Below are 26,747 nucleotides of genomic sequence, written 5' to 3' on the forward strand. Positions count from 1 at the left end.
CAAATATTAATTTGAGAAAACATAATTTTTTTGAACACAAAATAATATAAAAAAAAACAAAATCCTAAGTGCGTCGCCTACAGATCCAAATATTAATAATTTAGAAAACATATGCTTCCGCTGACTATAAATAAACATTAGGACAAATCACACAGAATAAGCTAGACCCAAAGTAAGTTCGAGCCTTGTGTTATGGGATACTAACTCAACGATATTATATTTTATAACAAATACATATATAGATAAACATCCAAGACCCGGGCCAATCAGAAAATGATCATTTTCCATTATGACCCGACCGGGGATCGAACCCGGGACCTCTCGGTTCAGGAGCACTCACTTTACCACTGCGCCACCGAGGTCGTCAACTATACCGACCCTTTATCATTTTCCTCAATAAATTTATGATAATTGAAGTGTGCCCTATATACAAGAAATATATTTTTCCTGACATATTGCTTATAGTTGCAACTTTTCGCGTTGTTTGCTCTTGCCGATTTGCAAAAGTGAAAGACAAATGCTGCTAAAAAAAATTTCAAGACTTACTTTACTACTAAATTTCAAGACTTACTTTAGACTTACCCTTTAATAACAAGAAGACTGTAAGTATATACTTAATTGTTCTTTTATATATATATATATATATATATATAGATTTGTGACGACTTCGGTGGCGCAGTGGTAAGTTCTTGCCACTGAAAACCGAGAGGTCCCGGGTTCTATCCCCGATCGGGTCATGATGGAAAATTATCTTTTTCTGATTGGTCCGGGTCTTGGATGTTTATATATATATATATATATATATATATATATATATATACATATATATATATATATATATATATATATATATATATATATATATATCATAAAATATAGTATCGTTGAGTTAGTATCCCATAACACAAGTCTCGAACTTACTTTGGAGCTAGCTCAATCTGTGCGATTCGTCCTAATATATTTATTTATATATTTATTTATTTATGTTCAATTCTATTTTGTACATTACATCTACCATTATATCGAGTAAATATTAACCTGGTCATATTATTTAGTATTATTAACTGCTGGTTCACTGGAAGAGATCCCTTCATGGGATAATCCAATCCTTTATCTTGTTATGTATGTATGTACAGTCAACAGCTTATCAAGCTACCCAAATTCATTGCAAACACGTCGTTATTACCGCACCATAGAGTTTCGTGCAGGGTAACGTTATGGTGCTTTAACATGTGTTATAATATGTTACGAACATTGTGAAGATTTAAACTTACTTCTGTTGTTTTCTTCTTGCACTTGTCGGTGCCGGCAAAGATGTTGAGCTGCGTGGAGCCAGGTCTCAGTGGACACTGGTCGATGTCCACCCTGCGCAGGTCTATATCAATTCCGCTTGTACCTCTGTCCACAAATAAATCATATATTAATACATATGATTACGTATCCACATTTCTTATTTATTCAAAACCGATGATATCAAATCAAATCAAATCATTTATTCAGAAATTAGGCCTTCACGGGCACTTTTTCACGTCATATTCTAAATTAAATGATGTTTACCAAAGCTACAAACTACTAGCATTTCGGAACGAACACTGCTGAGAAGAAATGCCGAAAGAAACTCATTCAAACAGTGTTGGTCCCTATTATGCCAAAAGGGCTTACCATTTTTTAAATATAAATTGATGTATAATTTTTTATCAGTAATATAACATTGTAAGTACACAATAAAGTACATGGTCAAAAGGTATACTGAAACATATCATGATTGTGATCAAGTGCTGATGAAAGGAAAATATATATACTTATATATATATATATATATATGTATAATTAACCAAACAAAAAAAACTTTTAATAAATACATACTCGATCTCCATAATCTAACATAATAGATACCTAAATCTAATATTATGATAATATTGTATTAGTTTTGATTAGGCAATGCACCTATTTTCGTGCAACAAAGCTATTACAAACAAACAATATATTCACAACAAATCATAAAAAAAAAATAAAAAAAAAAAAAAAAACTAAAAACTAAAATTATATGAAAAATGCCGCCCCGAATAGTGCCCCGGATCAAAAGTGCCCATTATGCTCGCAGCATTCCCTCTCTAAATAGCTATGGACAACCTTTGATTACGTATTCATATGTTGTATCGATATAGTTTGTTGTATCTTCATAGTCGTATTCCTCATGACTGAGCGTCGTGATAATTACATGGAATGAAACACACGTAACAACTTTCTTGGCATTAGTAATGGAGTGGTTTGCCACTGCGTTCTCCATTCCACACACAAGTTAATAATCAACAAGTGTGCAGGTTTCCTCACGATGTTTTTCCTTCACCGGAAGCAAGTGGTGGTCGATGAAAACTACTATAAATGAGTCAGATTAGTGTACAAACTAATGTGGCACGAGTAAGATTCGAACCTGGGATCTTTCGTTCCACAGGCGGACGTCTTAACCATAACACCACCACCGCTTCACCGCTGCTAGCTGCCGCACCAATTTGTTGTATGTACCTCATTTAATTATTATGTTAAGAAAATTGTCGTGTGTTTCATTCCACGTAATGACCACGACCCTCAGCCATGAGGAAATACATGAATAGAAAAATCTGTATATATCAGACATTATACAAATCATTTCGTTATATGAATTTAACGGTTCGCTATTTTTATGCATACAATTTTATGTCATAATTTAACATGGCATAATTTTACTATGGCATAATTATTTTTAAGCATAACGTTCTTATGCATAATAGTTTACGCGTAACAATTTGAACCATAACTAACCTAACCGAACCTAAAAGTGAATTATGCCACATTTACCCGTATGCCAAAAATCAATTATGTCTTAGACCTATTATGCCAAATTATTGTATGCCAACATCGTTATGCCAAAGAACTATAGGGCTAAATAGTTTATACGATAAAAAGTGGTCCGGAATCTGACTGGTTTATTCTCTTCTCTATCTATCTCTAGATCCGGGATTATTCAAATGGAGACCGCGGTCAGACATTCAAATCTGAGAGCAACCCAATTTTCGGGTTACCTACAGTCGAATTGCAAGTACAAGAAGCGGTGGTGGTGTAATGGTTAAGACGCCCGCCTGTGGATCGAAAGGTCCCAGGTTCGAATTCTACTCGTGCCACATGAGTTTGTATACCAATCTTACTCGTGTATAGTAGTTTTTATCGTCCACCACTTGCTTCCGGTGAAGGAAAAACATCGTGAGGAAACCTGCACACTGGTTGATTATTATTAACTTGTGTGTGAAATGGAGAAGGCAATGGCAAACCACTCCATTAATAATGCCAAGAAAGTTGTTGTGTTTCATTCCACGTAATAACCACGACCCTCAGCCACGAGGAATACGACTATGAAGAAAAACAGCCGAGATACAGTTTTGTGTAAATAATCGTTGACTGTATTATAAATCATAGAAAATAATCGATTACTTATGTAAAGTTGGTTTGGTGGTTCGATTCCCGGCGAGGGAAAATATTTGTGCCCGTGATCACAAATATTCACAATATATTTGGGGCACGCGATACAAGCTTAATGGTTAATAATAAAGAGATGAATCGCTTTCTTATTTCTTAACAACACTCAACAGCCCACCGTTGTTCAACCTTATTTTGAGTCTTATCCATTTACTAGATGTTGCCAGGGGCTTCGCTTCCGTGGGAATTTTGAGATAGAATCTAGCCTATAATAATATTGGATAATGTACCTTTCTAATAGTGAAAGAATTTTTGAAATCGATTCGGCGGTTTCGGAGATTACCCGCCTCAAACATACAACTCACAAACGCTTACCTCTTAATAATAATTAAATTTATTAAGTTTGCTAGTAAATTACTTAATATTATAAATGCGAAAGTCGTCTGTATGTATGTTCCTCTTTATAAGTGGGGGTGAGAGTTTGTATGAAAATCATATTGCAGTAATTAGCTATCACCCAAAATTTTTGTTCCTAAATTTAATAAAAAAATTTTTAATTATGCTGTCAGAAATAATTATTCTACGCTGACGAAGTCGCGGGTAAACAGTCAGCTCTGTACAAATACTGTTGAGAAACTAATCGATAATTTCGTTTACTAGATCGTAGCGCGTCCTAGCGGTTAAATTCAATTAAATTACCACGAGAATCAAATATGTTCTATGAATTTTGTTGACTAGATCGTAGCGCGTCTTAGCGGTCGTAGCATATCTACGGTGGATCGTAGACTTCAAACTGTGGCTTCAAAATAAAACTACTTACTTTTTTTTTGTTTCGTTTCACTTTTTTATGCTTGATTGCACATTAATGCAATTGGTAAATGTATAAAGATTGATTTAATGTTGGAAGTTTTCTCTACTTATTTTATTCTTGACTAGCTTTCGCCCGTAGCTACGCCCGCGTACATTTCGTCCGCTCATTACTTATTATAATCGATATTCCAAGCAACGTATCGCGATGTAACCTATATCAGATTTTAAGTTACACAATCTGCTATACGACTGTAAAACCGCAAATCAAATTTCTTCTGGTAGCTTCTCGTAGATGAACAAAAAAATATTTTATTATTATATTGAAATCATATTTTGTTTATACTTTTTATTTTAAACAATGATCGATATTTGAGTTTGTTTTTAACTCCTTGTGGGTTTAATTAGTTGTGTTGAAAATTTGTTCTAAATAAATCCACATTAATAACACATACAAATAGAAAAGTTAGTTGCATGGATTTAATAAGTACTTCGTACACGGAGGCCCTACTAATTCCATGGTTAGTTGTTCTGTAATTGGATATTTTTGAAGTGAAGTCTTCTTTAGCGGCGTTGTGCCCTTTTTTGATGAGTAAAAAATGTTTAACTCGCGTCAGGACACGCGACCTGATCGAAAATTCGTAAGACGTCAAAAATGCACAACGTTAATTATATTCAAGTTTTCACTTCTGCCGTCAATCCCCAAGTGCAACCCGTTATTTTTTAAACAATTTAAATGTTTACATTAATTTTTTAAATTAACATTTTTCCCCCTTTGAAACTAGACAAATCGATACAAACTTAAACGAAATTCTATTGAACAAACCGCTATCAATATCAAGCCGATGTCGATGGCCAACAATGGACTATAATTTGTATTGAAATGAGCGAATTACAATACTCCTTCTTTTTGCTGTAAAAAAAAAGATATTGGAAAACCGCTGTGACTCACACTTCACATTAACTGATTATCCAGAATGGAAATAAATACTCTTTCTTCATAGTCGTATTCCTCATGGCTGAGGGTCGTGGTCGTGGCATTACGTGGAATGAAACACACACAACAACTTTCTTGGCATTATTAATGGGGTGGTTTACCATTGCCTTCTCCATTTCACATACAAGTTGATAATAATCAACCAGTGTGCAGGTTTCCTCACGATGTTTTCCTTCATCGGAAGCAAGTGGTGGTCGGTGAAAACTATACATGAGACAGATTGGTTTACAAACTAATGTGGCACGAGTAGGATTCGAACCTGGGGCCTTTCGATCACAGTCGGATGGACCTAACCACTAGACCACTAACGCTTCCTATTTATTTATTTAATTTTATCACAAAAACATGTAAAAGTAAAAGGCAGAAAAGCCTGAGGACTTATTAATTTTATTGCTAAAAATTTGGTTGTAAAAAAAATATTCTGTAAAGCGATTAAAGGAACATGTCCACCTTGTGTATATGACAGGTATACGTTTTTTTTTAAATATATATTTTATTTTATCTCGACATTTCAGTACAAAAGTAAAAAAAAGGCTTTAAAATGATGCGCTTGCAAATTATCGATAGATTGATTTTTATTTGCTAATGCGTTAAAAAATCCGTTCATTCTTAAGACATTTATAAAAAAAATGCGAACCGCCGGCTTCGCTCGGGTGTAAAATTGTGCATGTTACATATATATATATATATATAATCTAATCCAAACCCGTACAAGTATGTACAGACAGTGGAAAGCGACTTTATTTTATACATATAAATAAATGAACGATGAATCATGCCATGCGCACTCTGCAATAACCACTCATCTTTTTAATTTTCCCTCGGCAATATTTTAATTTAGATTTATGAGTTACAACAATGCCCGAGTTGGCACGCCAACTCGAAACGCGATGCGATTTGTAAGTAATTTGTGTTTTTTTTTTAAAGAAGGCGTTATATGGGTTACTGGTATCTAACGCATAACCTTCCAAAGGCGCATAAAGTACATAGAGACTAATCTTTTGTTCTACGACTTTTGTCTAAACGTAATAAATACAAACATTTTCTTTTTTTTTATAGTTTTAATGCCGTTTCTATAAAACGTTAACTCTATGTTCGATTCCGCTTCATAACGCTACTGTACTGTCTCGTGTTGTTCGGCTATTACATGGGGTTAAAAAGTGTAGAATCGCAAATTTATTTTACGATTGCTTTTTTTATATAAAAAAACAACTAATCACGAAAAGTCGTAGAATAAAAGTTGCTTGTTTTGATGTACACAATAGTGTCTTTAGGAGGTTGTGTGTTTGATACCAGTAAACCTGTATACCATACTATTAAAAACATTATTTTCTTCTTGTCGTATCGGAATACTATTAAGATCAGTATGTGACCACGTTTAATTAATGCTAGTATTATATATGTGAATGTTTGTGAGGATGTATGTGTGAGAATGTTTATTACTTCACCCAAAATCGACTGCACGGATTGTCATGAAATTTGGTGCATGATTAGAATATATTCTGTTATAATACATTGTCTTGTTATCGATAACTGATATTTCAATTATTGATATTATTAATTGTATTTACTGTTACTTAATAATATCGACTTCCTAATTTCGATACCGATAATTTACACTATCGATACAAACCATCGACGTCGCTACAACACTAGTATAGACAACAAAGAACCGCGCCGCATGTTAGTGGGCTATCTCTGCATATATTCACTTATCACAGCCGTATTTGTCACGACACCCGGTATTCTATTCTTACACGTGTAAAGAATAGTACTTTTAACTAATATGTGGTGGATTGCACCGTTAACTTTGACGTTAACTTTAACGTCTGCAGAAAAATGCAAAGTACGGTGCGCTGGTTAAAATCAACGTCAAATTGGACGGTGCAACTCTGCCTATATGAAGGGGTATTGATGGCTAAAATGTTCGCATATCTTGCTGTTTGTCTATCTCGTCTCGGTATTCGAATCGAAAAATATCTTAACTGCAATAATTATATTTTTGATATTTCCGCTGAGTTCGTTTAAAAAATTTTAAGAATATAATTTTTTTATTACAGTTATTCCTACTAATATTATAAATGCGAAAGTTTGTGAGGACGTATGTGTGTATGTATGTTACTCTTTCACACAAAATCTACTGGACGGATTGTTATGAAACTTGGTACATATATATATATATATATATATATATATATATATATATATATATATATATATATATATATATATATATATATATATATACATATACATATATATATATATATATATATATATATATATATATATATATATATTATGAATATATATATATATATATATTATGAAATATATTTCCGGAAACCAAAAATCTTGTAAAAGCCTTTGGTTATTTTTAGAAAATATCTCGCACAGAATAAGCACTTAACTGATCAAATATAACACACCCCAGCACTTTGCACGATGCGGGAGGGGGTAAAAAATTACGAATTGTCCGTTTGAGTTTACTCTCAAAAATTATAGGGACATTCCTTTTTCATCAAAGCATTGTAATGTTTCTCATCATCATCATATCGAGTGTGTTATCGCTAACACAGGTGTCTATTCGATTTTATTCTAGTCGCCTAAAGGCATCTGTCATGACTGTTACGACTACTTACGTCCATCTAGCGGTAGGTAGTCGCATACACACTCGTGAACTAAACTGTCCACCAGTGTGCAGGTTTCCTCACGATGTTTTCCTTCACCGGAAACAAGTGGTGGTCTATGAAAACTACTATATATGAGTCAGATTGGTACACAAACTCTTATGGCACGAGTAGCATATGAACGTGGGACATTTCGATCCACAGGCGGGCGTCTTAACTATTACACCACCAACGATTCAGGAGTTTCTTACGCGGCTATAGACCGCCGGAGCCCAGAGACCGTTTTGTTACGGTTGTTAGCATCTTTAACAGTTTCGAGTAAGGGTTAGCTTATTCACATGCTTTAAGTATACTAAAATACTAACTAAAGTAACAAAACCAACACATACAATAGACCCTCAGCGGTTTATTGATTAAGGCGAGGTAACTCTCAGCGGTATTAACTTGTGAGGCAAACTTGGCTTCGACACATGTTCGGTAATCCTAGGCATGTTGCTTACGTATCAAAAGATTATAAGATACTAGTTGCGCCCCGGGGCTTCGCTCCCGTGGGAATTTCGGAATTAAAAGTACCCTATGTGTTATTCCAGGTTATTTTCTACCCGTGTACCAAATTTCATAACAATTACTCCAGTAGCTAATGCGTGAAGAGATAACAAACAAACTTACTTTCGCATTTATATTATTAGTTGGGATATTGCTTATATCTAACCATATTATAAAAAGATGCGCCTCTGTCGCGTCTGGCTGTTACGCGATAAACTCTAAGACGGATTCGGGTACGGTTCTGACTTGACGTATATTGCGACGAGAGCTTTTATTTATCGCAACGGAAAAACAAACATTGTGTATAGTCAACACCACATCAACCTTAAATTTATTGCAAATTCGCCGCTATTACCGCGCCACAGAGTTACGTTCAGGGTAACTTGATGTGTTGTTGTCAATAGCACATTTTTGTTTTTCATTTACATGCCACATGTACAGACATATCTGTAGACATCTGACATGACTTTTACGACATTTACATGCCACATGTACAGACATATCTGTAGACATCTGACATGACTTTTACGACATTTACATGCCATATGTACAGACATATCTGTAGATATCTGACATGACTTTTACATGCCATATGTACAGACATATCTGTAGACATCTGACATGACTTTTACGACATTTACATGCCATATGTACAGACATGTCTGTACATATGGCATTTAAATGAAAAAAAATCCATATTGACTTTTTTAACACAATTCAACAACTGGTTGACTTCATAGTACTATACACACAAGTAGCCTGTCTATGTTTAACATTACAGAATAATGAGTTCCGTAGTTCAGTAAGGATAAATCAAATAAAAATAATATTTTTTATCATTTAATTTATCTTCATTATTTCACTTTGACGACCTCGGTGGTGGACTCGCAGTGGTCGAGTTTCTATCCCCGGTCGGGTCATGATGGAAAATGATCTTTTTCCATCATGACCCGGGTCTTGGATGTTTTGTTTATCTATATAATTTGTTATAAAATATTGTATCGTTTAGTTAGTATCGCATAACACAAGTCTCGAACTTACTTTGGGGCTAGCTCAATCTGTGTGATTTGATCTTAATATATTTACTTTCCACTTAGTGCCAATTTGCATGGAATTAAACTGGGCAGGACTAAGTGTGTTTGTCTGTCTTTGTATGTGTACGTGGCACCGTAGCTCGTCAACGGGTGAACCGAATTTGCGATGAATGGATTAATGCGGTAGTTCATAGATATGTTTGATCAAAATCGGTTCAGCCGTTCAAAAGTTGTAGCAAAATGAATATTGAATGTCGGGGGTTTTATAATGTTTATTCAACAAATAAACTTATTTTTTAATTAGGTTAAAATTTACCACATAGTTGACCCCCTTAGATAGAAGAAATTGACCCCCTTCGTAATATTAATTGATAATAATACAAAAAGAGAGAAAGAAAGATGATATCTATTTATCTACATTTATATATATATATATATATATATAATACAACTGTAAGTGGGCTATGTCTGTACATAAAAAAATATATATATATATACATATACATATATATATATATATATATATATATATATATATATATATATATATATATATATATATATATAATACAACTGTAAGTGGGCTATGTCTGTTAAATTATGGGCGGTTTTTATGCATGTAAATACTTTGTAGGTACATTGTGTATCACCTGTCTAAAAAATGTATTTTAGTTTTAGTAGAATGTAGATATGTCTATTTTTAATAAAGTTTTTAGTATTACAATTGTTTTATTAATTTAGTCACGCAAGGGTTTCTTTCCATTTTCTCGTCCGCACCGCCATAAAAAGTTATTCCAAACCAAACACTTACTTGAAGAAGTATGTTCCGTTACTGTACCCAAAGAAAGGTACAGTGTATGTCAGCATCCAGATGTTGCCACCTCCGCAGTCATAGTATGGTTTAGACCACTTGCCGTCTTCGTAGACCACTGATAAAATCTCGTCAGGTTCCCGCTCCGTATGGGCTGTGTCGTTGTATGTGTATGTGTTGTACCCTGGAGGATGAACAGGATCGTTAATATCAGCTATTTCGGCTATTATAGGCCTTTTGGATCGATAAAGAGTCTGGACCATGATATATCACCACTTTGGATTGGCCATGTCCAACCGTAACGTGCATAAATATTTCTAACATTTTGACGATCAATTCATCAATCAATCAATTCATCAATCAATCAATTCATCAATCAATCAATTCATCAATCAATCAATTCATCTTTATCTTACATATTAACGTTTTAATTATTTTATTCTTCCTATTATTTTAATTAATTTTATATCTTAAATGTCATTGTAAATTGTGACATAGTGTTAAGACATAGCGGAACTCATTAATTTGACGACCTCCTTGCCCTAATGGTCATCACGCCGGACTGCTACACTGGAGGTCCCGGGTTCGATCCCCGGTCAGGTCAACATGGAAAATGAACTTTTCATATTGACCTGGATCTTGGATGTTTATCTATATATGTATAATGTATATGTTATTAAACATAGTATCGTTGAGTTAGTATCCCATAACTCTTTTCTCGAACTTACTTTGGGGCCAACTCAATCTGTGTGATATATCCATACATATTAATACTTACTAATACTATCTAATGTACCTATATTTCACGATTAATAAATGATTTATGAAGTTAAGATAACCCTAATTATTATTTTTATCGTTCAATCAGTCTATCGCGATAAAGCTCAGCGTACAACGTCCAGTCGATCGCCCCAAATATCGCTGGAAGTACACTGTAGAGGCTGGTCTGCGCGAATTGAGAGCTGCCAACTAGCGAACCACAATGCAGCAGAACAGAAGATTTTGTCGCTCTCTCGAAATCATCTTATTAAGTTTTTGAGCTGAGCATAGGCCTCTAATCCATCTATGACCTGCGACTTTGATTGTAACATCCACCCATATCATTACAGGCTGTCCGAAAATTATTTTTACTACATTACATGCATTATCCATATAAATGTTTGTGTGTGTGTATGTTTGAAGCGGTGGTGGTGTAATGGTTAGGACGCCCGTCTTACACCACCACCGCCTATGGATCGAAAGGTCCCAGGTACGAATCCTACTCGTGCCACATGAGTTTGTATACCAACCTGACTCATGTATATAGTAGTTTTCATCGTCCACCACTTGCTTCCGGTGAAGGTTTTCCTTCATCGTGAGAAAACCTGCACACTGATTGATTATTAACTTGTGTGTGAAATGGAGAAGGCAATGGCAAAGCACTCCATTTTCTAATGCCAAGAAAGTTGTCGTGTGTGTTGACGACCTCGGTGGCGCAGTGGTAAAGTGCTTGCCTCTGAACCGAGAGGTCCCGGGTTCGATCCCCGGTCGGATCATGATGGAAAATGATCTTTTTCTGATTGGCCCGGGTCTTGGATGTTTATCTATATATGTATATGTTATAAAATATATAGTATAGTTGAGTTAGTATCCCATGACACATATCTCGAACTTACTTTGAGGCTAGCTCAATCTGTGTGATTTGTCCTAATATATTTTTATTTATTTATTTATTATTGTTATTGTTTAATTCCCCGTAATGAGCACGACCCTCAGCCACGAGGAATACGACCATGATGATGATGTGTTTGTAAATTTTTCACGTCAAAGCAGAGTAACGGATAAAGATGGTTTTTGATGTGGAGATAGTTGGAGAACTGAAGAGTGTTATAGGTTACTTTTTGACGGAGCCCCGGGTAACAGCGTTTATATAGTAGTTTTAAAAATCCATTTTTTTTTCGGTTCAGTAACTAAAACTCAATTTAGCAAAGCCAACTTCATACGGATTATGCAAGTGCAAGACCTCTAAAGTGGAATCTGAAACTCTTAGACGATTGGTGTTTATCCCCACACCAAACATTCCTGGGCCTAAGCCAAGGTACAGATGGCAACATAAGTTTGGTTTTGTGCGACTCACTTACATATAGTTGTATAAATACACATAATTAATGTGAAATATCTTGGACTAAAACCTGTGTCTTTGAACCAGTCTATATCTTCCCCTGGATGTCCTACGAGGCTAAACAGCTGGTAGGAAACAATCAAAATTTTAAGAATTTTTACGTTGACCTCAGGCGTCGTGGCTTCACAGACAGAGATATCTTAGACAGGCCTACTTGCGAATACACGTGTTTATATATACACTCGAGCTAAATATAACCATATATTTATATATGTCCTACAATTTGAATGTGTGTGTGGCGCACGCCCGATTGGTGGTTATCAAAGAGTTTCGAACGCTGCAGTACGATGTCACTTTCTTAAGAAAGGAATTATTTCCAAAATCAATCATAATACCTACATAAAATTGACATTACCGCAGTACAGATTAATCATTTTAAAGTCAGATATTAAAACTAATTGTTGTCTTTGTTAAAATTTGAAACAAATTAATGACAGCGCGGCCGCATCGTTCGAAACGCTCTGGGAAACACCCGATTACTGAGCATAAGCAATCTGTGGGTAATACCCATCGATCAAAATTTTCAAAAGTTTGAATTTCCCGGCGTGACTCTGTCAACCTCGTAAAAGATAATAAAACACGCGGACTAATGCGTGTAATTGAATAAATATTTGTATGCTACATAGCAAGACATGACGCACTATATATCATAAATATTACATCTATATTAATTGTACTTAAGTTTGACAAATAAATTGATTGATTGATAGGTATATTGTCAACATTCAGATCGTTATTGTATGAATATAGAGAAGATTGTTAAGTGATACAAGATACCTTTCCTTATACATATAATAAAACAATGTCCTCTGCTACGTCTGACTGTCTGTTCATGATAAACTCAAATATAACTGCTCGGATTTTCATATGGTTTCCACCAATAGATAGTGTGTTCCTGAAGAAGGTTTAATTGTAAAATGTATAATGTATTACGTACTCGAGCGAAGCCGAGTCGGGCCTCTAGTGTAATACAATTTTGTATAAGTATTTAGACATAATAAAATTATAATATATGTAATATTCCAAGTTTTATGTGTGGCAGACTATACATACTGCAGGAATGAGCTAATAAAATTTATGTGTGAGTCCTTAGCTATCATCCATAATTTATACTCCTGCGTGAGTAGGTCTTTGTATGTAAATACTTTTACGAGCGAGAAATATTGTGATATAGAGAGTTTTATTCTAGACATCGCGTATTCCCGGTTTCATTATGGACTATGAGGCCTCGGAGCCCGGCTAAAGGACGGCTTAAGAAATAAATTTTAAAATTATGTTTCGGCTTTGTTTCTATAAGCTGCCTGAGGTCATTCTCTTTAGATTGTTCATTTTAATCGGGAGTCACGAGCTGGAGACACAATATCTGATATCCTGTATTTTAACTTTCCTTTGATTGAGTTTGACACGCGCGAGAGAAGAAGCAGCTTTTTCTTTTATCGCTCTCAGACCAGTCCGTAATCATACAAAACGATATATGAAAACACCAGCAACTTCGTTCGGGTTAGCTTGTGTTGGACCTTGGATAATTAACTATTATATAACCGTTCCAAATTTCATCAATGTCGGCGTAGTGGTTTATCTGCGATAGCGTTACGGACAGACTGAGAGATTTTCGCATTTAGTCACGTGAGTGACGTTAAATTTTAAATAGTATGGATCTACCATCACTTTACGCATCCATACTAATACGAGTATTATAAATTCGAAAGTCTGTCTGTCTGTTCCGCTTTCACGGCCAAACCGCTGGACCGATTTTGATGAAATTAGGTATACATATAATTAAAGGCACAATTTAACCCCCAATTTACTATAATGGGTGAAAATTTTAGTTCCGCTTTCGTAGAACAACCATAGAGATAGCTCACGCGGGCGAAGCCGTGACCAAAAGCTAATTCCATATAAACTAAAATGGCCCAAAAATCTATAGTATAAAAATGACCGATCTGAAAAATAAATGTTGTTGCAGATAATAAAGTAAGATTAAGGGAAAAGGTCCATCTCGGAAGCTAGTAGTATCAGATGTATAAATGTCCATCACTCAGTAAACCCTACCACTACGAACCACACCGTTAACTATACTGACTTTACAAATACAATTAAATAAATTTAACGACCTCGGTGGCGCAGTGGTAAAGTTCTTGCCACTGAACCGAGAGGACCCGGGTTCGATCCCCGGTCGGGTCATGATGGAAAATGATCTTTTTCTAATTGGCCCGGGTCTTGGATGTTTATCTATATATGTATTTGTTATAAAATATAGTATCGTTGAGTTAGTATCCCATAACACAAGTCTCGAACTTACTTTGGGGCTAGCTCAATCTGTGTGATTTGTCCTAATATATTTATTTATTTATTTACATCAAATCTCAAATACACGTACATGAGGCAGGATTTGTACCACAAGCAGTGATATTAGTATAAAAATAAAACTAGATTGCCGTTAAACTTTTGGAAATAGGTACTTGTTTTTTTTTATTTTTAAATAATCGGGAGGTGAAATGAAGCGGTCCTGGTGTAATGGTTAAGACGCCCGCCTGTGGATCAAAAGGTCTTAGGTTCGAATCCTACTCGTGCCATATGAGTATGTACTCGTATAGCAGTAATCTGACTCATGTATAGTAGTTTTCATAGACCACCACTTTCTTCCGGCGAAGGAAAACATCGCGAGGAAACCTGCACACTGGTGGACAGTTTAATTCACTAGTGTGTATACGACTACCTGCCACTAGATGGCGGTAAGTAGTCATAAAAGTCATATCAGATGCCTTTAGGCGACTTGAATAAAATCTAATACCAGTGTTAGAAATAACACACTCGATAACAGTGATAATGGTTTTTAAATATTGCTATACGTTTATCTATTTAAAGTCCAAAGTATATAAATATTGCTAAAATGGTTATGTATTCTTGGTTACATAATTTCATACAATGAAATAACAAATGTGAAAAATTTTTATAATTAAAAATCTTCTATCATCCGAGTGGTTTCCCTGTTTTATGTGACCATCTGTTCGATAAATTACAACGTATGTGACTATTATTTTATTTATTATTCAGGAAAAAGTTTTAGAAATAATAACGAAATGAATTCTGGAAAAATTTCGTGGGCTCAGTTCCCGCTCGATTCCAGAACTTAAGTCAAAAGCATAATGTGACATGCATAACAAATCCATTTAAATTAGGTAATTAAAACATTAATTAAAATGTTGGCTTGCGTTAAATATTATATTTTTAAAAACACATCTTTTCAAATGTATTAGAATCAAAGTCGAAAACAAAAATTCATATTAAGTGACCTACCATTTCTCGGAATCACAAGGCGTTATAGATACTAAAATGCTAAATTTATGAATTTTGTTTGCTAAAGTAAAATTGTAATGTTTTGTTATATATTGATGACATTTTACTATTACCCCAAGCAACTATACTTATGTCTAAATGAAACGATAGCTACAAATCAAGGAGAATGGAAAAGAATGCTCCATTAATACAGGTTAGAGAAACTCAACGGAAGTGGTCCAGTAGATAATTGGTGCGAAATCAGCGTGAAATGGCCCTTAATTTATGAGCAATAAAGCTTATTTATGTGGGAAATGTCCCGGTGGAAAAATATCGCGTGGTTACCCTAAGCTAGAATGATTGTAGGTTTAGTGTGGTTATTTTATAGTTCGGTAAGAATTTTTTATTTGTAATAGGTTTTCTTTTGTTTATTATATACCTTTTCTAGAAAAGCGGAAATTTTACGAAAATATATATTTTTACACAAGCTCTTGTTCGTAGGGGAGGTCTTGTTATATTCAATGGTTGACAAAAAATATATATCCGTTTATATACAGTGAACTGTCCAGGAGTTCCCTCGTTAGGAGTCAATTCTGGGTACAGCACGACCGTACCGACGTTCGTGCTTATTATGAGACGACGTGGAAAATTCAATTTAAGTGTAACATGGAGCGACGACTCTGTGGGTAAATTTAACTTGCACGATTTGAGTAGGTACAGACAGATGAACAAAGCTTGTAATCAGAAGTAGAGGAAAATAAAAGAAGAGGTGTATGGTGGGTAAATGGTAGTCTTCTTCATAGTCGTATTCCTCATGACTGAGGGTCGTGGTCATTTATATTGGAAAATGATCTTATTCTGATTGGCCCAGGTCTTGGATGTTTATCTAGATGTGTATTTATTATAAAATATAGTATCGTTGAGTTAGTATCCCATAACACAAGTCTCGAACTTACTTTGGAGCTAGCTCAATCTGTGTGATTTGTCCTAAGATTATATTTATTTATTTATTTATATATATTTACTTAAATTTGGAAAACCCGGAGGGTGAAACATGTAGGATTAAGTTTTCATTTAACACAACATTGTAAATAATTTAAAGTCATGTTATTGCACATAAATTTGCCTTTGCAAATTTGACATAACCAATGATTATGTCAATATTGTAGATATTATCGGAGTCAATATTGAAGCATATGATACACTGGATAACAATATATTAACCCTGCTAGACAACGTTTGGAATATGTAATTTTCGATTATTATCAATATAATATCAACATTATAATTTTGTTGGTGAACTGTTAGTCGAATCCTGTCTACTCCAGTTGGTTTTCCTGGGTAACCAAAAAAGGGACCAAGAGAACGTAATAAATTAAAATAAATATTATTATACTTAATTTGAACGATTTTTTAATGACAGACTCAAATAAAAATTTAGTTAATTTAGTTACTTTTATTTATTCGATTTAGTTTTGTGGGATGATAGCATGCTCTGCATTTAAATTTGCATACCCGTGGACGGTGAAACGTGTAGAATTAAGTTTTCCTTTTAACATCACTTTGTAATCATGTCATTGGAAATAAATAATCTTTGTATTTGTAAGTTTTGATTATTAAAATGAAATTTTGTAATCCACTCGCGACTTATATCCATGAGATATAATATACTTATAATAATCATAATATAAATATCTTTTGATCAAGAAATTTTATATAAATAGATGTATATCGTTGATAAAAGACTACTCATGATGTCCGCAATGATTACAAAAATCACGTCAGATGCCTTTTTAGGCGATGAATAAAACCTGACATCAGTGCTAGCAATAACCCACTCGATAATAATGTAGTTTATATATTATAACATTGCTTTAATGTAACCCTGTATAATGAAATAAATACCTACCTACTTGTAAAAGTCAATTTAAACGAACGAAACCATGGGAAGTAAGTGATATAATAAAAGTTTCATAAGTCTTTCGACAATATTGATATTTCCGAACTAAAATAGAATGACAAAGACTTCGGGTTTCAGATATAATCTAATGCCATCGCACCTTCATCCAACTTTCATGAAATGTAAGATTTTCATTGGTTGGCGTAATACAATATAATATAACGTCGATTTGTAAACAGATCCCTAAGTTGGACTTAATTTTGTGATGTTGTAGATCGAATTATACACAGAAATAAGCTGTTTTTAGTTAGAAAGAGGCATTGCTGCTGGAAATTTTCGTCGTAACATGTGGATAATTAGAACCAATATGCCATTGAAATGTTATGGACTGAAATGGGTTTATAAGTACGATGTTCTTGTCGTTGAAGCAGCCTTCATTCCATCTATCCCTTGCCATCGATTTTACCTCCTTTTTACGCCCAAGTGCAAAGAATTTTAGTGGGTTTGGCTTGTTAACGCCTGGGCGTAAACTTTAATGCCAGTTTGTGTCCAGGAGGGAACCTATCTATGTTTCCGAAAACATTCAAATATAATTTATATTTTCAAAGATATTCATAAATTAGTATTTTTTTATTGTTTTTAGTAAGTATTTATTTTAGAATTATTATGAAAGTTTTATAAATATATAGTACAAGCAAAAGCAAGACTTTGTTTTGTTATAGCAGAATAATAACTTAGGAATATACTATAATTTAATTGTGTTATTTTCTTCCAACTATTACATACATAATACTTCACAAATAATATTTTTAAAAAGATACCTAAACTACCTATAACATACCAATACAGAAAACTTCTACAGAAAATAGATTCAACAAACTTATCTAAATAAAGTTCCACTCACCTTTCTTGAACTGATTGTGGTTACGAATCACGCGCTCAGCATTTTTCCTCGCTATGTAGAACCATTCTGATGTGTTACTCAAATATTTGTATTCCACCGCCAGATCTTTCGCCAATATCGGCCCCTCTGGCAAACGGTACGCAAACGGACAGAACAGCTGGTAGTTTTTATACTGATATTGATCGTAACAATTTCCTGCTGCGAAAATATCATCGTCGAACTCAACCATAGAAAATAAACTAGCGTGTAACAAATACTCATTATACATCACTGATGGACCCGCGTATTTCCAAAGTCTTGTCAACATATTCGCTCTATTTACAGCGACGTCAGCTTCTATTCTAAACCTTTCTTGAGCATACCTATCTACAACTCCTACACCTAAATTTAAATGAGTACCAGCTGTACAATTCTCTCCTAATAAGTGTTGGGTCTCAATCAATCTAAGGAATTTTGTCACAACATCTTCATGCACTGGTTTAGCTACTGTCACGTTTTCTGCTTCACTAAATGTTTCATTGGCTACATCTTTAACTGGTTCTTCAGCCAGTGTGTAGTCTATTGATCTTTGTGTTTCGTTATCATAGCTATGTTCTACGTTAATAAAATGGTCGACGAGTGACGAGTCTTCTTCAGTAGTCACGTCCGTTTGGGCTTTTGTATTAGTTGTGATGTTTCCGAACAATTTTTGGAATACATCGGCAGTGGTTTCTCTTGATGGGCCATCTTCATCGTCTGGAGCACCGTAAGGCCTCAAGACTGATACTACTGGATCTTCTCCGGATTTATCGATACTTTCTGAAACAAAATAATGTTTACCTTAATCTTTTTGTTTGTTGGAACATTTTAGGACAGAAGGATTTGGTAAATCTGTTTAACTTGTCAATAAATATAAATATTGCTTTCTCCGTTTTAAATGTGAATTATATTCCATTAACTTGATTAAGATCATATTTGGGCAATTTACGTACAATTTGGCACCAGTGTTATCAATAACAAAATCGATAAGAAAGAAAAAGAAAGATTTATTATCTATACCTACAAAAAAATTTTTTTTTGCATAATCAGATTAGAAAATACGATCTCTTTATAAACTCTCTCGTCTGTTTTCTTGGTTTTTTCTTCTGACATAAAGCAACGAAGCAAAATTAAAAAAATCAAAATTCAAAATTCTTTATTCAATTTAGGATGATATACATCACTTATTGACGTCAAAAAAATTACTTAAACTAAGTCTACTGCCGACTTCCAAAGCGCAGGTGAAGAAGAAGCGGCGCAACAAACTTCACCGCAGCCTTTTCTCCAAGGACGTCAATTAACAAATATAGGTCTTATATATATATTAAAAATTAGGAGGACGAATTTACATCATTATTAAAAATGTCAAAATTTGAATAAATAAATAAAATAAAATAAAATATGTATTTCCAATGAAATTATTGAAAATTGTCACACAAAATATATATATATATATATAAATAAAAAGCTAAATGTACAAAACGTTCGTAAAAATGTCATAAATCAATTACATATCTTATGAGGATACTGCACCATGCTTGGGCCAAGCGTATAGTAATTGTCGCAGAAATAAACCTCGGCGTAAAATTTATTGGACAATTATTAACGTGGTGATGATTTAATGCATCTCTGTAACTTGGTATAAAATTAAACAGTTTGCGGTAATCCAACACTCTCGACCCACAAATAATAAATTGGGCCATCGTTGTTTTTGATACCGTAAACAACGTCATTCTATGAAATTAATTGAACTAAACCCGAGACAAAATTTAATCGCTACTGACTAAAATGTATTCCCTAAATAACCATTTCAATTTGACGATCTCGGTGGTGCAGTGGTAAAATGCTTGCATCTGAACCGAGGTCCCGGGTTCGAACCCCGGTCGGGCCATGATGGAAAATCAATCTGAGTCGGGAGTTTCTTAAATTTTTAATTTAGTTTTATATCACCTTGATTAAGTCTTATAGGACGTTTGAACTTTAGTTTTCTATAATGAGAATAATACTTAGAGTATTCTTGTTTTTTTGTTGATATAAAAAATGCACGGCATATCCCAACTCCTAACTAATATTATAAATGCTGTAGTGTATATTTATATTCAAAGTCATAGTACTGCGAGCAAGAGCTGAGTTGGTTAAGAGACAGCGAGGCGCACAGACGTTGGAGCATCAGTCATGTGGCTGTGATGTGCATTTCGTGCGAGGATGGGGCACGTAACCTCGCAAGTATACTAAGTACAAATGCGAAAATATGTTAGCTCTTCAAGCTCTGTGTACTCAACCAATCTTCTTGAAACATTGCATACATACAGTTTGAAGTACGGAGAATGACAAACGGTACCTTACATCTCTGAAAATAACTGCTCCCGTGGGAATAAACGCGCGGTGAAGCCGCGGCTAAAAACCAGTTTGAAAACTAGCTTTTGCCCCACTTATTAGACTATTGAGCAAGCAAATAGGCATACGGCCTACTTACTAGGAAGTGGTCACCGCGGCCTATGGAAGACTTTCCTGACCTTGACCTTGACCTTCATCACCAAGGCCATCACACGCGCGTCCCCGCTATTTCCTTTCACAAATTTTGCAATGAAAATGAAAGAGAAAACTCTATTAATATTCTTATTTTTTTTGCAGATCTAACAGCTGTATATAGAGGATTTCATATCTGCGAATTCATTGTGACACAACCAATTCACACAGATTTTCTCTGATCTCAGCAATCTCAGCGAGTCTTGAAATATCATCGCAATATAGTCAAAACAATGAGGGGTTTCCATCACCACCTGCTAATCCTCGCACGATAAGACGGAAAATTCAGCTTTATTAAAACACAGAGCCGTAGGTTCTACGATACAGATTGGGATACATGCAAAGACGACTTTCGCGTAAAGGGATTTACTCGGCGTCCTAGCTGAGTGACTGAATGCTACATGATGTAAGGCGACGCTGTGTATACGAAAAATTTGTGGTATGTAAAACCTATTCTAATATAAATGCTAAAGTGTGTATGTTTAATACTGAATCAGGCAATATATTCAGTAGGTTATTATCTGTTTATCTGTTATCTGTATATCTGATATATTATCTGTTTTTATAACCCTAAATTAATAAAGCGAAATGGCACGCCGCCGCCAGCATCATTATAAATTCTAATGTCAATTAACATATTATTACAGAATTAACAGCAAATTGCGAATTATATTCTATTCAGACGGGTTCCAAGCCAAGGGGCGGCGCATACTAACATTTTACATTGACACTGTGCGCCGCGCTGCCTTGCCGCGTTTGTCGCTTACCTAGAACACCGCTAGCCTTGGTGGAACAAGCTTGTAAAATCTGTGCAATCACCCCCCTATAAAGGAGGATTTTGTTTATGAGAAACACAAATCGCAAGTTTCATTACGGAGAGCTGAGAATTGATGGCCGACATTATTACTGGGAGCCGTTTTACTGAACTCCTAGTATTTGTTATTTTATTGATAGCGGAGATGAGATTTCCGCCATTCTCCCTTTGTTTTTTGATCTGCAACATATTCAGTCACACTTTCTAATAGGACGGATGTTTTCAACAGAACGTTTTGAGCGGTTATGAATTGACCAATATACGTAGAATAAGTATTCTACGCAGCTAGCTTTTAGCTAGCCAAATTTGCAATTAATTTGGCTAGCTAAAAGTGGAGTGCGCACTCCACTTTTAGCTAGCCAAATTAATTGCAAATTTGTCCGTATTACTGTTACATAGAAAATCGTGTGGGATAATTAAACCGTACTCTCAAAAGCGTAATTTTTTTTATAATATGTCTTTATTTTTTCTAGACAAAAGATAAGTATTTTTTTAATTCAATTTTTTAACCCAGGTAATAATAGAAATGGATTTCTATGACAAAATACATAAACACGAAGAATATAACATAGAAAAGCTCTATGCGGCACTTTTATCCCAAAATTCCTACGGGAACTGAGCCCTTTGGTATATATATAGTAAATCAAACAAAGGGATAGCGTCAGACAGACGACGCGACGGTCTTATCTTGAAAATTATCTAAAATGATGGATTTTGCGAAGAAATCAGTCTGCCAATACATATAGTCTATAGTTGAAATGGAAGAGGAACTCAATTTTATTATGTTTTTATTATTAGTAGTATAAAAAAAGAGGTGGGGTTAGTAATTAATATCATGTCAGATCCCTATAGGCGACTTGAATAAATCTGATAAATGGACTAGCCCTAAATCTTATGAGTAACTGATCTAATAATAAATTAAAGTTAAGCAGATGTCAATCGGCCACAGGCGAGCCATGAAATTAGTTTCAGGGCAAGCGAGCCTAGGGCATCGTCACAATGGATTGAAAAATGTATGGCGTAATGAAACAAGAACTCAGTCACGTCACGCGTCTAACGGATAATTCTTCATTGCCTGAAGCGATTATTGTTAAAAATTTTCACCAAATTGGACATAATTTTCCTATCACTATATATAATTTGTTAACCGATTTTTTTATTCCAACTTATTTTTGCATCGTATTTTTTAAATCATCATTCAGTTAATACAAATAAAATATAGATAAAAAGACTTTTTATTTTTGTTTGTAACGAATACCGCTACTCAAAAACCGCTGAGGCGATTTTGATTAAATTCGGTTGTTAGTAGATCTTCAAGAGTAATTCACATATGCCAGTTACGTGGGCGGCTGTTACCACTAGATATTTAGGATATATCGTGTGGTACCCACATAAACCAAATAAATAAATATTGTAACACAACAAGCCCGCCTCAATGACGTCAGCGAGCCGGTTGACCAGCAGCGCGCCGCCCCAGTGAGACACCACCGCCCCGCCGCACACGTCGCCGAGTAGCCACGCGCATATAAATAGAAATTCTGCGCGTAGCTCGCCAGTCTGCGTTGGCGTGCAATCGGGACGGTTCTCGCATCGACTTAGGTCGGTCACTTACTTGCCCGTTCGTGCGCTCAACATAGGCTGCCCGCGTATGATCGACTGATGTGTTGGTTCGCTAGCGAACTGCATAGCGGGCGATTGTATGCGAAAACTCTAAGACTCCCTATCTTGATAAATTGTTGTATCCCCTTTTCGTAACTTACATTCATATTACACATTGTTAAATAATTTCTTTGTCCTAATAAATGTCTGTTGTTTTATCGTGGGTTTAAGTTAAATATCTCCCCTATTTAGTTTACCCCTCTTACATCTGGCGTCCCAACTGGGGCTTGACTTTGTTGTCACTTTTTCCTCTACCCTATTGTAATTTTTTTTTTTTCTCTTTTCTATTCCTCCGATATAAGTACTTTCTTTTAGTCTTATTTACTTTCTTTCTTTTATTACTTTGTGTAAATATATTTTGCACACATTATTTATTTAACTACCCACATAGATACTTTTGTTTCCAAAATTGATAAAAACTTTTATAATATTTTACCAAGACGAAGTCCTCGTCTTATTTCTAATATGGCTAACGTAAGCTTTTCCGACGGACAGTTCCGTGAACTCCTTGGGGTTTTAGCTACTAGAAATGATCTTACAAGTAGCCCTAAGGGTGGTAGCTTCGCATCGTCCACTGCCCGTTATGATGGTACTCGTGATGCTGCTACAGTCGAAGCTTTTCTTTCTACGATAAGCACCTACAAGAAAATCGAGTCCATATCTGACCAAAGCGCCATTGAAGGACTTACACTCCTATTAGTAGGAGAGGCCGCTGTATGGTGGCTTGGAGTTAAAGACGATATTACCTCTTGGACAGAGGCTATAGCATTGATTCGCACAACGTTTGCACCGAAACGGCCAGCGTATAAGGTGTATGAGGAAATCGTCAGCGTGAAGCAGGAGAACCCAAGAGGCATAGAGTTCTTCGTTGCCAAGAAGAGAGCCCTTATGTCCGAATTGCCGAAGCCAAGCCTTACTTCATCGCAATGCCTAGACCTTCTATATACATCCCTGCACATTGTCATAAGAGACCGTATTCCTAGGGATTCGGTCAACTCATTTGACGAGTTTTTGGTGAAAGCTCGGCAAGTCGAAGAAACTCTCTCTGAACGGTCAAGAGGCAAGCCAAATTTTACTGCACCGCAAACAGGGAAGAGGCCTAGATGCACATATTGCCGATCATATGGTCACTTGGAGAATGTCTGCCGTAAGAAGGAAGCAACCAAAGAAACTTCATCAGAAACGACGACGTCTAAGCAAGAACCGACAGCTAGTTCTTCTAATAAGCCGCTCAATAAAATAACGTGTTACGGATGTGGTGCACCAGGAGTCGTGAGAAGTCGTTGCCAGACCTGTAACAAGAACAAGGTTGGAGCCGTCGATGTCGGATTTTATGCAGTAAATCCCAGCCTGGTTGCAATATCGAGACTGCGACCTACAGTCAATATCAGCATTTGTGGTATTCAAGGACGAGCACATCTAGACTCCGGAGCTAAATTAAGTGTTGCATCGACAACTCTGCATCGAGTGCTAGAGAAGAACGGCGTCAAGTTCATGCTCGAAACAGCCAACATCACACTAGCAGATGGGTTGCGAAGGCGACAAAAGATACGGCGGGCAACGGTTCCGGTAACTTTGGAAGGGCGCACCATTGACACCACCTTTATTGTACTTCCCGAGTCAGCAGACAATAGAACACTCTTAGGAGTTGATTTTATCCAAGATGCAAACATTGTGCTAAACCTGCCACAGTTACTATTTCACTTTTTAGAAAACCCTGGAAAGAAATATAACCTCCTAAATGAGGATGAGGATGTTGCAGCAGTATCTACCGTAGAAGCAGATGTGAACTCAACTGAATCCGTGTTGTCAAAACTCGCTGAGATGACATCATTAGAAAAGATGGTGAGCCCCATGATAATGACTCCATCCCCGACGAAAATCCCGGAAGAGGAAACCGCCATGGCTGACTCATATGGACCTCTTTTCCTAATCAACTCTACTCCTCCGAGTACACCACCAAGATCGTCTGCTACACTCAATGGGTACTCGCCAAGATTCGTCGGATCGCTATTTCGAGATGCACAGATGAATATTAATAACGCCGAAGTAGAATTACCACCACCAAAGAACGTGCGACAAGTGCAGTCGTTTCTACAAACTTGTTCATGGTATCGCCGATTTGTAGCAAACTTCGCGAAAATTGCTTATCCTCTCACTCAACTGACGAAAAAGGATGCAGCCTGGGTATGGAACGCTGAACAAGAGAACGCTTTTACTGAATTAAAGGAACGTCTAACAAGTGCGCCTATTCTACAACAAGCAGATATCACTAAACCTTTTGTAGTGAAAACAGATGCCAGCGCTTATGCCATTGGGGCTGTTCTGGTCCAGGGGGAGGGACCAGAAGAACACCCGGTAGAATACGCCAGTAGACTGCTGACCAAGGCGGAGAGAAACTATTCTACTACTGAACGAGAAGCATTGGCAGTAGTATGGGCGATATCAAAATTTAGAGGCTACATAGAAGGATCTTCGCTGGTGGTAGCGACTGACCATCAAGCTCTGAGATGGTTAATGTCCATCAAGTCTCCTACAGGGCGACTGGCACGATGGGCCTTACAACTTCAGCCTTATAACCTGAAAATAGAATATGTGCCAGGAAAAACCAATGTTGTCGCCGATAGCCTGTCCAGACCTCCGTGCTCTGAAGAAGTTGAAAATGTGCAGGTCTGCGTGGTCTCTGTTGACTTACCTCGGCGATCGGGAGCAGATATAAGGCTGGAACAACGGAAAGATCCCGAGCTAAAGAAAATCCTGGACGCGCTTGAAAAACCCAAACAAGATGAAGATGGAATATATTGGTCTAACAAGGGATATTTTGTGAATAGCGGCATGTTACATCGCTATCTACAAGACAATGATAAAGACACCGCCCAGTTAGTCATACCTCAGCATGAAACATCGGCTATATTAAAACATTACCACGACCATCCGACAGCTGGTCATTATGGAGCGGAGAAAACTTTTCAACGTATATCTGCAAGATATTACTGGAAAGGAATGAGAAAGGAAATAGAGAAACATGTTAAAAACTGCATCAAATGTTTACGGTATAAACCAAGCAATCTGAAACCTGCCGGTTTATTACAAACCACTCCTATGAACCAAAGATTTGAGACACTATCTTTCGACCTATTTGGACCACTCCCACCTACTACAGACAATATGACTTGGATTTTCATTGTTGAAGATTTTGCTACTC

General features: G+C 35.8%; 1 protein-coding gene across 1 annotated transcript in view; it reads right to left on the bottom strand.

Annotated features, from left to right (window-relative positions):
• The window catches only part of LOC128675963 (uncharacterized protein), a 109,941-nt gene that overhangs the window by 45,702 nt on the left and 37,492 nt on the right, over positions 1-26,747 (bottom strand). The window contains exons 2-4 of the mRNA XM_053755823.1: positions 18,523-19,320; positions 10,279-10,462; positions 1,275-1,398 (exon numbers count right to left, since the gene is read on the bottom strand). Coding sequence (XP_053611798.1) covers positions 1,275-1,398; positions 10,279-10,462; positions 18,523-19,320 — 1,106 coding nt within the window. The remainder of the gene's footprint in view (positions 1-1,274; positions 1,399-10,278; positions 10,463-18,522; positions 19,321-26,747) is intronic.

The sequence above is a fragment of the Plodia interpunctella genome, chromosome 2 (assembly GCF_027563975.2).
Source record: "Plodia interpunctella isolate USDA-ARS_2022_Savannah chromosome 2, ilPloInte3.2, whole genome shotgun sequence".
Taxonomy (NCBI): Eukaryota; Metazoa; Arthropoda; class Insecta; order Lepidoptera; family Pyralidae; genus Plodia; species Plodia interpunctella.